The following is a 17,061-nucleotide window of genomic DNA, read 5'->3' on the forward strand; positions in this document are numbered from 1 at the left end:
TTTCAAATAGTTTACTCCCTCATGACTAAGCCATTGTTGTTCAAACCACCACAAATGCCAAATATCTCTAAAACCTCTGTAAAACATCTTACATGATAAAAGTGGTTACCAAACTGCTGAAATAGGTAAGTAAATAAGAGGGTGAGGAGAAATGGGATAAAGAGGAAAGCTAGGGTAAATCTGCCTGAATTTTAACTGTTCATCTATCTCTATCATTTGAGGATAAGTTTTGATTTATTTCCCAAATTCCTAGATACAATCATAGTTATAAACAGACATACTCCATTGCATTTTGCAGACTGAGCCCTGGTTCCTTCCAAAGTCTCAGCAAAACACTAATTCAACCGAGTTGACAGACAAAAATTCAGTTGGTGAGCAATTACAAGAACAAATGGGCTAGCACTATGCAGTATGATACTGTTAGGATGCTGCAGAGCTGCAGTGAGCCGTGATTCCCAGTCAGGCACTAAATTAAGAGTAAACAAGCAGAGCCTTCAGTGGGCTAAGGAGCTAAGCTATAGTGAGTTAGGTATGTTAAATGCACCTTTCTTCCCCTGTTTCTGTCACCCCCCTTCATGTGTGTGTTTCTGTGTGTGTGTGTGTGTGTGTGTGTGTGTGTGTGTCTCCCTCTCTCAAGTTCTTTCTCTGTTGCCTGTGATGGCTTTGAACTCACAATCAACCTGACTCCCTAGAATCTGGGGTTATAAAGTCCTCGCCACTGCCATGGCTTGATTAAGATGCAGTTTTGATTTACTGCATTTTCAATTCATGATGCATTAATTGGGAGGTGAAATCTGCCAAGTCAAGTAGCATAAATATACCCAGAAGTAACAATGCTGGGTTATATGGCAGTTTCATTTTTAGAGTTTTTTTTTTTTTTTTTTTTTTTTTTTTTGAGGCAATTCCTTACCACTTACCAAAATGGCCATGCTAATTTTTATTCCCATCAACCATGTATAAGAATTACATTACAGTTTCTCAAACTAATATGGTATGTATTCACTCATAAGCAAATACTAGGCAGAAAGCAAAGGATAACCAGCCTACAGTCTACAACCCCAGAGAAACTAGCTAACAAAGATAGGAAGGGGAAATAGGATTTTCTGAGACCTTCATCCAGTAACCCATGGAAACAGATGCAGAGAGTCACAACTACCCACTGGACCAAGCTCCGAGAGTGCAGTTGAAGAGAGGGAGGAGCAATAATATCAGCACAGAGGTCAAGACCAGGATGGGGAAACCCACAGAAATAGCTGACCTGAGCTAATAGGAGCTTATTTAATCTGGACTGACAGCTGGGGAACCTGCAGAGCACTGAACTAGCCCCCCTGAATGTAGGAGACAGTGGAAGACTTGGGAAGTCTGTGGGGCCGCTGGCAGTGGGACCAGAAGCTATCTCTAATGCATGAATTGGTTTTTGTGGAGCCCATCGCCTATGGAGAGATACCTTGCTCAGCCTAGACACAGTGGGAGAGGGCTCTATTCCTGCCTCAATCTGGTGATGGGACAAACTTAGTTGGCTCCCCATGGGAGGCCTTACCCTCTCTGAGGAGCAATAGGGAGGTGGGGTGAGGGGAAGGCAGGGGGAGAGGGAAGAGAGGATGTAGGAAGAATGAGGATTAGGATGTAAAAATAGATAAAATAATTATTCTTTCTCTATATCTTTACCAACATTTTCAATTAACAACGTAATGACTAAGAATGCTCTATATCAATTTTGGCTATATTTTCTACCAAAAATTGTGCTCCCTTTTCTTCTGTTTTCCTCTTTCTCTAATGATTTCTGGGACTGTTGTACATTTGGATGACTGCTTATGGACCTTTGTTTTCTTTATTATCACATTCCCTTCTGTACAATAAGTACATTTGTACACAAACTCTGCAATGTCATTGCTAAATTACTCTAAGATCCCAAGGTCCCTGTTGTACTAAGTGGAATTTCTGTTAAGCCCATTTTATTATTTCATGGGGATTTTAACAATTACAACTCATGATGAGATACTCAATTACTTTTGTGGGCTTACACTAAACATCAAAAATCAGTGCTACTTGCCTAATTGCCACAGTGATATCTTTTCCTTTGGTTGTTTCAGTGAAGTTTGCACAGAGAAGCGATTAGAAGATGTGAGGGAAAATAGAGATACATTGAAAGGAATCCTATTGCTCATATACAGGGTGAGCTCAAATTCATTTCTCCTTTTATAGATATTAAATATCTGCATCTTCGTATTTGCCTGTATAATTATGGTAATATTTGCCAGAAACATGTGAAGCAGTGAAGATACTCATTTAGATTTTTAAGTTATACTAGATTTCATCAATTGCATCACCTTTCTATCATATTGCATCTTTCTGATCCAGAACACTGTTGCTCATGTCTGAGTTCGGCTGTGTAAGAGGAGTCGTGACTTTGTGCCTAAGAAGTTTATTCAAAGTTCTGTAAACAGTCCTTGGTTAATTCTCTAAGTCCATTATTTACAAATTTGGTGTTTGAACAATTGGCATTCAACACAGGCTGTCCCGAATTTGATGATTCAAACTTCTAAAGTTTCGGATGACTTTGGTATTATCCTATTTCCATTGATTTACATGTAAGCAAATCATTTTCCTTCAGGTAGTGTGCATGACTTAGACCTGGAAATAAACTCATTCGTGGCTTACTTTTAGAGTATTTAGTTTCAATATTTCTTGCAATACAATTGTCCTTATGATGCATTTTGTACATAGAGGAAAATAAGTACCAGGTGAGTTAGTTGACTTTTACTAAGTTGATAATAGATTATGGGTGAGAAATGGGAATGTGGCCCTGCTGGAGGGATGGGAAAAGCAATAGAATGTGGGCTTGGAATTCTGCCAAGGATAACCAACAATCTATCTTATCATTTGCATGAAAGCTGGCTCTGCCTTTAGTGATATTTGACTTGTTCATCAGGGTGATGCTTCGACACAGAAATGCAAAGTAATTGTGGTGGCTTATGTTACCCAGTTCTTAATGAAAGACACAAGTCTTTTTCTGGAAAGCAGATCCATTCATTGTCTAGCAGGGCTGGGCTGGGGTGGGGTTAATGTGAAGAGAGAAAGATTACACCATACCAATTAGCACTTGATTACAGGTTACTTGAATTGTTTACTAGCTGTTTTATTCTCTAATACAATCACCAAATATACTCTGAAATCTTCCAAATGGTTAGAATGGTAAACCATACACTTGATCACCACTCCAATGGGACTTCAGTTTATTTGGAGCTATTTGTAAGGATAAAAAATACTTGTGACTTTATAACTGCTACTGGTGAGGAAATAGTCTCGGATACCTTTTATTTTATTTTTAGCAGCTTTACTGAGGCATGATTTATCTATTATAAAATTCATCCACTTGTCTCTGATGATTTTTGAGGCATAAATCAGATCCTGTCCCTCTCCTGCTTGAAATGTATCAATGATTTTCTATTGCTCTTTAACCTGCCTAGTAAAGCCTTGCTCTGGTTGAGATAAAAATTGCATTTTGACAATTCAGGAAAAACATGGTGATCGGAATCTTGGCCTGTGATGTTCTGTTTAAATGGCCTTTTCCTGATTTCTCAGGTAGATGGATTTTTCTCACCCTTTAGAGCTTCTCTTTGAAATCGCATTTCTACAACATTTTCTCTGACTACAGTCCATGTAGTACTGATTTCTTATATTGTCCTTTTCTTCATTCTTTGTCTCTCTCCAGGATGGTTACCATAGCTAGGCAAGACTGCTCTCATTAACATGATTATAAGTTTCTTGAGGACATGGTGTTCTGCCTTCTTTGTAGTGGAGTGAATTCAATTTCAATTTCGGGCACTAAAATACATACATACATACATACATACATACATACACACACACACACAACACACACACACACACATATATATATATATATATGTACATATATATATGTACATATATATATATAAGTCCCTAGGGGCTATTGAGTTGCCTCAGTGGGTAAAGGCCTGGTGATCTGGATTCAATATCTGGAACCCACATAACAGTAGAAGAGAACCGACTTCCACAAGCTGCCCTTGGCCTCCATATGTGTGCTCTTCTCACCCACCCATATACACTAAAAATGGATTAAAAAGAAAAAGAGCCTGTGCATACTTTTAGGCTTCTACTATCCCAAATGTGTGCAGACTAGTGCTGTTTCAGGGTTAGTTGAATGTTACCAGCCAGATGAGAGGAGGGAGGAACCAGTAATTGCCATCAATCTTTGTAGCTATTTGACTTGGCTAATGTCTACTGAACATGATGCTGATATAGAAAACTTACCTTTGATGTGTCTACATTTGATTATTGTACTTTTCACTAATTTATTTTGTTTTATATTTTTATTTGGCTATTAAGATTTAGGGATAAAAACCCTCTCTCTCTCAAAAATAAAAGATTTAGGGACAAGTGGGTTCATCATTATAAGCGGTTAAGAAGCTCTCTTTAAAAAAAAACGGACAGATGTACTGAAGCATTTAGCTTCTGACAAAACAGCAATAGAACAAGCAGAGAGGAAGAAAGAATAAGCAATGGTTAAGTACCGACTCTACTCAATACTGATAGACACAATGGGTTGCTGTTTACAATGTCTAGTTCTTCAGGAAAAGGTATACTTTACTAATAGACTTTGGTCCTGATGGGAAGCCCAAAGATGAGCTCTAAAGAAAGCATGGCCTAAGATCTAAAGACCTGACTGTCCCACATAACCGAGGTAGGTGCATGGGATTTGGGAAGCAGGAAAGAGAAGGTTAAAAAAAAGCTAATAATAAAAAAACAGGCAGATATATAATGGATGGTATCGTGGCCAGATTGAAAGGAAAACTCTACTGGCAGGGGAGTTAATAAACTAGTTTCTACTTTCAGCTACTAATATTTTCCACATGAAAACTACAAGAGTGTTTGCTTGTAAGTGACCGAGGGACCAGAGTTCCTACTTGACGATGGCCCGAGTTAATATTTTCATTTGCTTTTGAATTGTGTAAAACTGTTAGGCATCATTACAAACTATGTTTTAAGTTTTGATATGTCTGTGGCTAGTGGTATGACACTGTGCAGCGATCAGGGGGGCAGAGGCAGTGAGCAGTTGCTACTCAGTCATGTATCTGCCAGAGTAAATGACAACACTCTACAGTGTTCAGTGTTGCTCAGCTATGAAATTCAGTCGCTTAGGCAACTAAACATATTATCGAGTTATGATACATTCAACCTATGCTATAACCCCATAAAATCATGGAACACCTGTGCATAAATCTACTAAGTAGACCTATTTTAGAGACGGCATTGAGAAGCGTGGGAGAGAAGATACTATTCTACCAACTCATCTTGTTAAAACATTGGCTAGGGGGTGATCTTTTGTTGTAAATTTCAGGAAGGAAGACAGGAAGGGATGGAGATGCAGAGAGATGTGGGGAAGCATTTTGGAGTAAGAGGAGTAAGTATCTAAAGTAGTCTACTTTAAGCTGACTTAATACTCACGGCCCCGCACAGCACAATAGGGGTTTAGACTTCAGACAAACACCCCATTCCTCTGTCTTTTGGTACTCTGCTGTATTAAATCTCCATTTTAAGAAGAAATGGGATCCTGAGCCACTAGAGAGGTTGTATAAACAAGGGAGGTGACAGTGTTTCCTGGCACTTGGAACCAGTGGCAGCTTTTCCCCCCAAGCCCACTTCCCTTGCCTACAAAAACCAGGCTCCAAACCAGTGACCTCTGTGTTTACATGCCATCTGCTGAGAAGATCACAACACGTGGCTTTGAGCATTTGACTTTTTATATAGAACATTACAATTGGGAGCACAAATGAAGGGGAAGCAAAGAACAGAACAGGAAGACCTGGAAAGGCAAGGGAGCAGAAGGGACTGGTTGGTATTGGCAAGCCATGCAGCGTGACTCAAACTCATTTGCTTTCTCTTGAAACAAAGCTGGTCCTTCTCTGTTTTAGGTTCACTCCAAGATTTGGTAAGCACATCAGTCATTTCTTCATGCCTAGGTTACTCCTGGGTGTACTTTTGCATTCTACTTAATGAGTGATGATTTTTTTTTTTTTTTGAGACAGGGTTTCTCTGTGTAGCTTTGGAGTCTGTCCTGGGACTAGCTTTGTAGACCAGGCTGGCCTTGAACTCACAGAGATCCGCCTGCCTCTGCCTCCCGAGTGCTGGGAATAAAGGCGTGCACCACCAATGCTCGGCTGAGTGATGATTTTTGACTCAGTAAAATTTATAAAAACGTATCACCTAATATCTCTCACCCAGTTTCTCCTATCATGCAATTATATGTGTGAGGGAGATGTAGCGATAAGAGATGGTAAGAGGGAAAAAGGAAGGAGGAGCCATAGAGGAGAAGAATGAGAGACCAAGGGTGGCAGAGCAGGAATGGAGTGGCGTGGAGGCAACAGCATACAATCTGCTTTTTTACAGGCATTTCATTCTTTTTGGACAGCTTTAAAACTCAGATTCACAAAGCTTTCTTGTTTTAGTTTTCTTTGTTGATTTTTGGAGTTAGTCAAGTGTCTCATTCTAAGCATCCTACCCTATCCACCTCCTAAGTGCTCAGAGTACATGCCCATCATACCGTGCTCAGCTTACTCTTCTTGTTTATAAAGCTCTTTTGTCTTTGATCACGTCGTTCTCATAAATCTATAGTATGCACTTGAGGTTTTTTATATCTCTGCATATAAGCAGGTCAAAGGACCTCCCTTAGTTGTCTGTTTTCTCTCTGTGTCCCATGGGTCCTAGGGGTGGAACTTAAGTTATCAGGTTTGGTGGCAAGTACCTCCACCTACTGAGCCATCCCACTAGTCCACGTTTGCATGAACTCTTACATGACCTTAGTGAAGCTGACCCTTTGTCTTGCTGAGATGCATGGGTAGACAGAGCAGGAAGACCAAGTCACTTCACAAGCTGATTGTCTGTATTGGTTTGGGCAAATTGAAGTTGAGTTTCTTTTCTGAGTCCATTTCCTGAATTTTCAAAAAAGGTTTGAGAAGGTGGCAGGCACAAAGCCTGTGCTCATAGATCTTTTAAGATGATCAAAGATGTTCCAAGAAAATAGCAAGCACAGCAGGGAGGAGCCAAAGACACATTAACACCTATTCCTTTTCTCCCCTGCACAATACCCTGCTTGATTGCCTGTCCTTCATGTTCTCTACCAATGCCAGCTTACATTACCTCTCTTCCACTCGCAGGGTCAGTAGCTGTCCCCAGCACTGGAGAAGTGTCAGGTGTTCTAAAGCAGTGGTTAAATGATGCAGCACTGAATGTGCCCTGCTATGGTTCATGTTTTCCCCTGGGCACCTCAAGTGCTTCGATTATTTGGCCTGATTTCTGGGGTGTCTTGAACATCTGCTGTTGGACCATTTCAAGCTGGACCTAATTTGTCTTGTATCACCTACTGGGCTACGTTGATTAGTTCTTCGGATTCTCATCTCTGTTTAAAAGTTGGCTAAGGGCACTCACAGTCCCCTTGGCTTTTGCCCATCTGGACTGATTTTAATGCTTCAGTCTGCCTTGAGGGCAGAAGGCCTGTGGTTTTGCTCCCTTATCTATGTGTGTAGCATCTACCCAGTTGCTGTGTTCACACTTTCCTTCACAGTCAACCTGGGTGACATCTAAGAAGGAAGAAATATATAACTAGATGTGACCCTGGAGTGTTTTAACATTTTAGTTTTAACTATGTCACCTTCTCATTTTTCTATTTAAATCTGTATCTCAGCCAAAATTTACCTATTTTTTTTTACATCGACTATGCTTTTGAGATTTAAACAGCTATTTCTGCTTTGTTCCCCCCCCCACAAATGTCTATGAAATCACAGATTTGTTGTGATAGGTATTTTTAATATGCGTATTTGATATAAATTCAAAACCAGTAAGCTCTAAAGAGGTTTTACCATGTACTACCTAATACAAGCTCATACAAATAACCTGTTCTGAGAAATAGTGAGCTGGTCTCTCTTCTCTATCTTGAAATTAATAAATAGGCGCAGAGATATGGCTATGTGAATGAATTCTAAGAATTTAAACTTCACTCTTAGCTCATAGGCTAGTGCTTTGGGTTGCACCCTACCACCCTACCACACTACCTCCGCCCTTTACATCAATCCCTAATCCTCTTTAATATTATATTTTTAATTTCTCAGTTAAATGTTTTCATTTACTTTACATTCAGACACAGTTTCCCCTCCCTCCCCTCCTCCTGCTCCTACCCCACACCTACCAACTCTTCCTCCTTTTCTTTTCAGAAAGGAGCAGGCCTCCCATGGGTTTGAACAAAACATGGCAATATTAAGATGAGGCAAGGCCAAACTTCTCCCCCAGTATCAATGTTGGGTGAGGCAACCCAGCATGGGGAATAGGTTCACAAAAACTAGTTCATGTGCCAGGGACAAGCCCTGATCCCACTGCTATAAGCCCTACAAACAGACCAAGCTACACACACAGGCAGAGGGCCTAAGTTGCTCCCATGCAGGCTCCCTAGCTGTCTGTCCAGAATCTGTGAGCTCCTATGAGCCCAGGTTAGTTGTTTCTGTGGGTTTCCTTGTGATGACCTTGACCATCCCCTCCCTGCCCCCAAGCTCATATAATCCCTCCTCCTCCTCTTCAACAGGACTCCCAGAGCTCAGCCCATTGCTTGGCTGTGGATCAGTTACTGGATGGCTTGGCTTCCATCAGTTATTGGTTGAAGGCTCTATGATGACTATTAAGGTAGTCACCAATCTGATTATAGGAGATGGCCAGTTCAGGCACTCTCTCCACTATTGCTGGGCTCTTCCTTGTGTATTCCTGGGAGTTTCCCTGGTACATGGTTTTTCCCTAAGCCCCAAATCCTCTCCCACATCAAGACATCTCTTTCATTACTCTCCCCTTCAGTCTTTCCCTCAACCTGCCCAACCTGAACCCTCATGTTTCCATCCCTCTCACGCCCAGTTTACCCAGGAAATCTCTTATATTTCCTCTTCCCAGGGAAATACACATTTCCTTCTTTGGGCCCTCCTTGTTACCTAACCTTTCTGGGACTGTGGATTAAAGCCTGGTGATTCTTTACTTTATACCTAATATCCACTTATTAGTGAGTACATGCCATGCTTATCCTTCTGGGTCTGTGTTACCTCACTCATGATGTCAATTCCTAAACGTAACCTAGGATTTTACATGCAATATCTGAGCTACTCTTGTCAACCTATATGAAAAAACAAATCATTATACATGATCTGCCTGGCAGTACAGTGTAAAAGGTCCTGACTTAGGACCCTGCCATATGGGAAAGAGATGCAGCTTAACTGACAGGTTGCATACATATTAGTTATCCCCAGGGACTAGAACAGAGTAAAGCACTGTTCTACAGGATACGACAATTAATTGCAGAACACCCTTTAACAAGAGAAGACACCACCAAGGGATATGGAATTTGTAAGAGACTTACTTGCTTAACTGGAATGTCTACTTCTAGTCTGACCAGGTCACATCTCTGATTTGTGTTTCTGGCAGAATCTTTTGTTTCCTCACAGAAATTTTAGCAAGCTAAGCTGTTCTGCAGCTTGTTTTTCACTTATAGTATACACAGTGACCCATGAACAGGCTCTGTTGAAGCATTCACAGAATTTCCACCTCCTCCTTTTAAGACTGACTCCAAGGAGTGTTGTATAAAAGGACACAGAAATCTTTCATAGATATGTGGAGCTCAGAATTCAACAGGACTTTTGGAGTAATGGTGCAGGTGATTATAAGAAGCTCAGGCAATTGAACTTGCAATTGTAGAAGAAAGCCATTCTTCTGTGCTGTTGTAACACCAAGACTCTGACTAGAGTTTGTTCCCCCGAGTATACACACATCCTTAGTTTTTGCCCAGCTGGCTCGTCTTCAAAGGCCAGATGGCTCATCTTGGAAGGAAACATCTTAGTTCCACTTCCTTTTTTGACCACCCAAATGACTTCTAAATAGTTTTGCTTTACTCTGTATGTATATGTATGTCATTGCTAGAGGTGTTTGGAGTATTTTCATGTGCTTTAAAATTTCTGGGAACTGTGAGAGGGCCTTTCCGTTTCATTATTGTTATCAGACTTGAGTAGTCATTTTTATACCCATTGTTCAAATAAAATGGAGTGCAGGGACCTACGGAAACTACATGGCTGAGTTCAAATGAAAAAGAAGGTCACTAGAGGAAGAAATGGCAGCTCAAAGCACAAAGAATGAATTCATGTTTTCATGACTCACACTGACATGATACTATACATTACTTTCTTTTTGAAGGAACAGATTTTGCTTGTTCTTGTAGGAGGCAACTCCCTAAGGTCTTATTATCCCGAGTAGTGTGCTCCAGATTTCAGCTCACCATTCATTTCTAGCTAGCACTAGCTTGCTCTTGCTCTTGGTTTGTTCTCTCTTAGTGTCTCTCTCTCTTTCTCTCTTGATCAAACCCAAGCCTTTGTGCCCTTGTGCATATTAGCTAAACATTGTAAAATTGAGCTACATCCTTATTCATTGTATCCCCAACATGGTCTCACTATGTAGCCTAGGATGGTCTTGAACTTGATATCCTCTTGTCTGTACCTTCCCATTGCTGTGTTTACAGGAGTGCACTGCCATGCTAGAAAGCAATTCTCTCTTGCTCTTCCATCACTCTGTAGACTATTTGGGGGGTGGGGCGATTTCTGGTCTGGATCTCAACGTTGAAAGCAAAGCATATATGAAAGGTTGTGATTAGTCATAAAGAGGCCTGGCTGGAATTTTAGAGGAAGGGTCTTTTTATGTCAACACCAACCGAGACAATCACTGACATGAATGGGCTTGAATCTTCTCAAGCAGAACTTGCTTAAGGAGTTCATTGAGCTGGTAGCCTCTACCTTCATGTGCTATCAAGATGTGTTTTAGCTTTCAGGAGAAATGTGTGTTCTTCCTTGCCATCTAGCAGCCACTGTTTGATGAAAGTATGACTTGTTATTTGCCATCTCTGCAAAGGAGTTCTTCATTGTTCCATCTAAGGCTTTCTTAGAGAGACACCATAGTCTATGGCTCTTCCTGATGATTCTTCTTTATTCCCTTTTTCAGTTGTATCAGATGTATAATGTAGTCTGAAGCCTTTTCTTCCTTCTACTGTCGCTCTTGCTTGTCTTTCAATGGTATCGTTCCCAAGAAATATCTTGTCTTTTTAAGTATGTTTTAGCATCAATTCAAAGGGTCCCACCTAATACATGGAAAAATCTTCTCTATTCCCATCTCTACATCCACAGCCAGGAAACGGAAGTCTGTATGGTTGCTCAAGTCAACCAAAACATTCTAAATTCCAACTCAGAATTCTTTCTCAAACTTCAGCCAAATATGCGTGACCGTAACTAGTGTTTGCAGATGTATGAAGAAACCACATTCTACTATTTACGTTAACCACTCTTTCACTTTTGTTAATCTATTTTAGCTCCATGTGAGGTAATGTCTGAAAAAACGTTGGTTTTAATGTCCTAAATGTGCATTTTCCTAATGTTTATTAAGGACAAAAGTTTTTATTAAGTAAATATTGGTGTGAGTACTATTTAAAGTCACCTCATGCACTGTCAGTAAATGTACAAAGCCCCACATTTTAAACACTGTCTTGTGGAACATAGAAGGCTAAGGGAAAGATAAAATGACAGGGATGAAGGTAGAAAAATGTAAGAACAAAAACAGACTATTGGTTAGGAAGAAACGGAAAAATCCATCAAAACTCTTTTAGGTACCTCGTTGTAGCATCCATTATTTCTTGCCACATCCTAGTCTTGAGTCCATTGACTCAAGACAGTCCTTACTTACCAGTTGTCTAAAATCCAAATGGAATATTTTTATATATGAAATAAGGACTGAATTTTTTTTCTCCTAGAAGAATCAATTCATTTATCCTCAAATTGGATGGAAGTGCTTCACTTTGAACAGCTTAGTGAAGATGTACACTAAATCAGAAGTCAGTAGCATTTGGATGCTTTCAAAGAAAGAGGCTTGAGTAGCATGTTTCTCATTTAAAAACATTGTAAATAAAAAAAGGTATTTCCCTTAATCTAAGAAATCTAAGAGCACAATTACAATAACCGTTTACCATTGCAAATATTCTTTTGGTTTAACAGCTTTATAATGATCATGATTTTGTTGTGCTAATGAAACAAAACTATGGCTTGGACTCCTGATAATTTCATAGATTCATGATAGTATAGTGATAATTTAACATCCTCTTTTCATTCTGTATTATATAGAACTTTATCAATAGGCATATCTAATTTATAAGCCATCTTGTCAGTCACTAGACAAATTGTCCTTTCAGAATAAGAAGAGGTATAGAGTGGCCTTGATGGAATACTAGCTTCTTGAATGTCATGGATTTTAAAGGCATGAAGCGTTTGAATATCCAGATCCAGGTTGTGTTTTGTGTACGTAGAAAGGTGCATCATGTTGTATCTGATTTGAAAAGATTTGTTAGTCTCTGACAGCACAAATCATGTACTGGTGTGCATGTGCACTTGGATTTATTTCAAACCTAATTAAAACCGTTGACATCCAAATCGAATCTAAGAATATTGAGGAATTATATGTGATTACTATTACATTATTGTTATTATTTGTGGTGTCAGAGATCGAAAGAAATGTCTGCTTCTACTCAGGCAAGCACTCTCCTACTGAGCTGTTTCCTGGGTCAGTGTTGGAAAGTTTTTCATTTTGAGATGGGATTTTACTATGTTTACTAGGATGACCTTGAAGTTGCTAGGCAGAACAGGAAAATTTTGAATTCTGACCATGCCTCAGCTTCCCAAGTAGCTGGGATTATAGGCTGGTTCCACCAGGTCCCACTCAAATTATCTTTTAAATAAGAAAAGAAGATAGCTTTGTGGCTGAAAAAGACAGCAAAATAGAATACATATCCACCATCGGCCAATTGGGTATTTACTGAATTTATTTCTCTTTGCATCTAGAGAACACATTAGGTGCTTCCTGTATTTCCCTTATGGCTGATTATAGACGACACAAACTAAATGGACTATATTTCCCAGGGACACTAGAACTATTTTTTTTTTTGTTCTTACCAGGTTTGCAAGCATGTAGTGATAGCCTCTTGAATGTTTCCCCAGGATCACAACCTGCAGAAAAAAAGAAATGAAAGATATTTCTTATTCAGGGGCATTTTTCAATTACCAAATCAGTGGGATGGCTAGAATGAATGCTTTTAAATGATCAACGACGTGGTGCGATTTTTTATTTTTATTTTTACATAGAGTAGAACTGCTGCTAATCAGAGTAGGTTGCCTTCTTGTTGTATTTCACTTGTAGTGAGATAAAACAAGAATAGTTGTCAATATCAAAGTTAAAATGTCAAAGCAATGGAATAAAAACACTTGAAACTTCTAGGTCAGTAGCACCATTGTCACTTAAAGTAGATGGCAAAAGCAAAGCTAATGATCCTTCACCCATGAACTGGATCTCTGTACTTAGCTGTTGAGATGGAAAATGAGCTGAACTTAGCATACAAATTAGAAAATAGAATGTACAGTACATTTTTTTTTTGTTATCTGGAAAGCTCAGGGAATAGAGCACTCAGAGAATGGGGTTAATGGGATTTTCAGGTTAACTGAGGTTGTTTTGCTTATTGAAAACTTTTCTAAATGCTTGCCTTCCTTTTCTGGCCTTACCGTGAATGATGTGTGGCCGTCTGTATATCTTTTGACACTGAAGGCAAGGCCCTATGGATTCAGGGGGGGTTTTCCTTCAGGGGACATTTGGCAATGTCAGATAACATATTTGACTGCCATTGCTGGGAAGTTTGCTATTAGCATATAGTGAATAAATCCAGATATGCTGCTAGATGTCTTCCCATGTTTAGTAGGACAGTCCCTACAACCATAATCATCCAGTCTCAAATGGCAGCTGTAGTGACTATGAGAAACACTTCCCCAGAATCATCATAGTTATCATTGTTTTCGTCAGTGATTCTGTATTACATACTCAGCTTTCAGTTTACAAAGTACACTTCACTGTCTCATCATGGCAGTGGGCTAAATATTTTCCAACCAAATGAACTGGCTGTCTTTTTCTTTTTTATAAATGCACATGTTTACTTCCTTGTAACAAAGTGCAGCGAAATTTTTGGTTCATTAAGCATTTTGTGAAACATCGAGACATGGGCACTGCCCTAGATACAGGGAACAAGGAAGGAGACAGTACGCAGATTAAAGGGATAGTCTGGTGTGCGGTCAACTTGTGTACCAACCTGAAGGTAATATGATAAGTTAAACAAGGGAAAAGTGTAAATACGATGTTTGCAGTATGCCTTAGTAATGCAAGTTAGAGGCTTTAGGACTAAGCTTTATTATGAGTTTCTTGTTGGATACAGCAGGATGGAGCTGTCAGGGGTATGAAAACAATGGGACAAAGCCTCAGGACTGTTCACATAGCAAACTGAAGGTAGATATGAAAGTCTGAGAAATAATAGTTACCACAACTGCCCTTATTTTAATGTTTAAAACAGTCTTGCCTTGTACTAGATGTTGCATGTGTGAGTAATTTCTAGAAAATTTGAAGTCTAATTTTACACATGAAGAATCACAGCCCAAAGGAAGTTTAAATAGTTTCTCCAAGGCCACAGAGCCAGGAAATGGTAAATCTGGAATTAAAACCTAGCTCTTTCTTCCTGTGGAAATACCGGCAGTGTAGTGAGATCCTCCATATCTGTGGGTTACACATCCACACATCTAAACAGTCCCACATTAAAAACATCCGAAAAATCATTTCAAATAGAACATACAGACTATTTTCTTGTCTCTTTTTCCCCAAACAGTGCAGTGCAACTATTCCTTTAATATTTATTTATATGGCAGTAATTGTTAATATAAATAGTAAGGTATAGAAAGGTGTTAATGGGATCTTTGCAAATACTTAGCTGTTTAAAATAAGGGACTGATGCACCTACGTATTTTGGTAAATAGCAGAGTCATAGGACTAGTTTAGAACCAGTGTAATTCATGTTCCAATTTGCCTCATGATTTTTTCAACTTTGTGGTGCTGTCTAAATTATATACATGCAGGAGATGTTGTACTTTATTTATGTGAACTAATAATGATGGAAGCTGGGGTTGTGCATGGTAGGAATGTACTGTACTGTTTAGCATCATCCTTAGCTCTAGAACAGTGCTTGAACCATGCTAGCTGTTTCCTACTTTTAGTACAGAATGCAATAGGTTACAGGAGCCATTCAGCAGTTTCTTATAAAATAAGTTTTGTCTTAGATTATTTCACCTGACTAGAGGCTAATATACATGCCCTGAGTTTGTTTAAAGTAGGTTAGGCTGAGCTAGGATTTGAGGTGGGTTAAGGATATTATATGCATTTTGCCTTCCTACATTTTCAATTTCCAATCATTTTAGAAATGCTTAATGCTGATGATCGTTCTATTTTTTTGCATAGGAGGAAGGCAAGATATGTAAGACATGAGACAGAAAGGGAAATTTCCACAGAGGGTACAGGTTTAGGTTGGCCCATAGAAATGGAATGGTGCCTTTCAGTAGAGTATCATGTTTATGTTCCTGTTATCCTATTATTATAAGAAGTCAAGTCATTTAACTCTCTCTCTCTCTCTCTCTCTCTCTCTCTCACACACACACACACACACACACACACACACACACAGAGAGAGAGAGAGAGAGAGAGAGAGAGAGAGAGAGAGAATGAGGGAGCACAAGAGAGATGTTTTCAATTAATTTAAAATATGAGCCACATTTCAGACTGATTATTTATGAAGGAAAAGAAAGGTTAATGAATGTCTTGAGGGGTGATTTCTCATGCTGCCATGACACAAAATAAGCTGTTAGGTGTCTTCTGGGATGTATGCTTCAGTGTCTGCTTGTGAGAAACATTCTTGTTGGCAACATTTGTTAACTTTTGGTGGCAAGTTGGGACCATACATTTGTTGAATTTTTAATTCACTGACAACCCTCAACATAATAAAACTACAGGGTTTTGAATTCTTCAAGGGAAATGAGCACTATTCCTAAGGACATGTGACAAACCCAGAGAAAAATAAGGAAGTCTGTTTCAGAGGAGGTGAAGCTTATTGTACTTTTCCACATAAGGAAGGCAAGAAGGAACGAGAGAGACAATGGTAATGTCATCAGAAGAGGACTGGATGCCAATCCAGAGGTTAGATTTGGTCATGCACTCATTGATTGACTGTGAACTCAACTTTCTGAGCCTCCATGGACTTAGATGTAATTTGGCAACTTGCTCTTCCAGCAGGGTCGCTCTGATCAAGCTGGAGAATATCTCCAAACACATTGATACATGAATAATGAAATATGCCACATCACTTCCATGTAGAGAGGGGTTGTTCATCAAGACATTGCATTTTCAGCTCCAGGAAAAGTTGATGCTGTTAGAATAACTGCTTTGTTCCATGCCCAGATGGTGTGCTCAGAAAAAAAATGGACTTATTGGAAGGTAGCTCTCTGCCATCACCCTTTCTAGAGTTAGCCTTGAGTTGGAGGAGATGGGAAAGTTATCTAAAGATAGGAACAGTTAGGTGTCACAAAGCTGCTGCATTGAAACCCATAATTAATTCTTCATCCTTGCTTTCAGTGCCTTCTTAACTCTGATTTAACATACAGTTCTTACCAATCTTGGTTTTCCAGTTCTCAGAAAATTAAACACTGCAAGCTAGAAGGGGTGTGTATGGAGGCAGGGAATGATATTAGGGAGAAGTTCGTTAGTACCAGAGGAAGTGACAGACTGCCTTAAAGGAGAAGGAAGAAACAACAACAGAAAAGCAGACAACATTGTGCTACTGCACAGTATAATCATGGATGTTTGCTGTAAGTGCCTGAGTCATCAGACAATAGTTTACTTTGGTCAGAAATTTCTCATGAAAATCCCAGGGGCATGTGATATGTTTTATAGAAGGTTTGCAACAGAAATGCTCCCCTACTTGTTAAGAGAGTGAATTCCAGTTGTCTTGAGATCATCTGTGGAGAATGTCTGAGAATACTACTGATGGAAGCTAAATGAGGCCTCAGTGAGAAATAAGCTATGTTTTTTTTTTTTTTC

At 39.4% G+C, this 17,061-nt stretch overlaps 1 protein-coding gene across 5 annotated transcripts in view; it reads right to left on the reverse strand.

Moving 5' to 3' along the window:
- The window catches only part of Gria3 (glutamate ionotropic receptor AMPA type subunit 3), a 263,014-nt gene that overhangs the window by 89,654 nt on the left and 156,299 nt on the right, over positions 1-17,061 (reverse strand). For all 5 annotated transcript variants that reach the window (XR_007834108.1, XM_051178646.1, XM_051178647.1 and 2 more), the window contains one exon: positions 13,056-13,109. Coding sequence is in view for 4 of the 5 variants with exons in the window: in XM_051178646.1 (XP_051034603.1) it covers positions 13,056-13,109 (54 nt within the window). In the remaining variant the exon portion in view is untranslated. The remainder of the gene's footprint in view (positions 1-13,055; positions 13,110-17,061) is intronic.

The sequence above is a fragment of the Phodopus roborovskii genome, unplaced genomic scaffold (assembly GCF_943737965.1).
Source record: "Phodopus roborovskii unplaced genomic scaffold, PHOROB, whole genome shotgun sequence".
Lineage (NCBI taxonomy): Eukaryota > Metazoa > Chordata > Mammalia > Rodentia > Cricetidae > Phodopus > Phodopus roborovskii.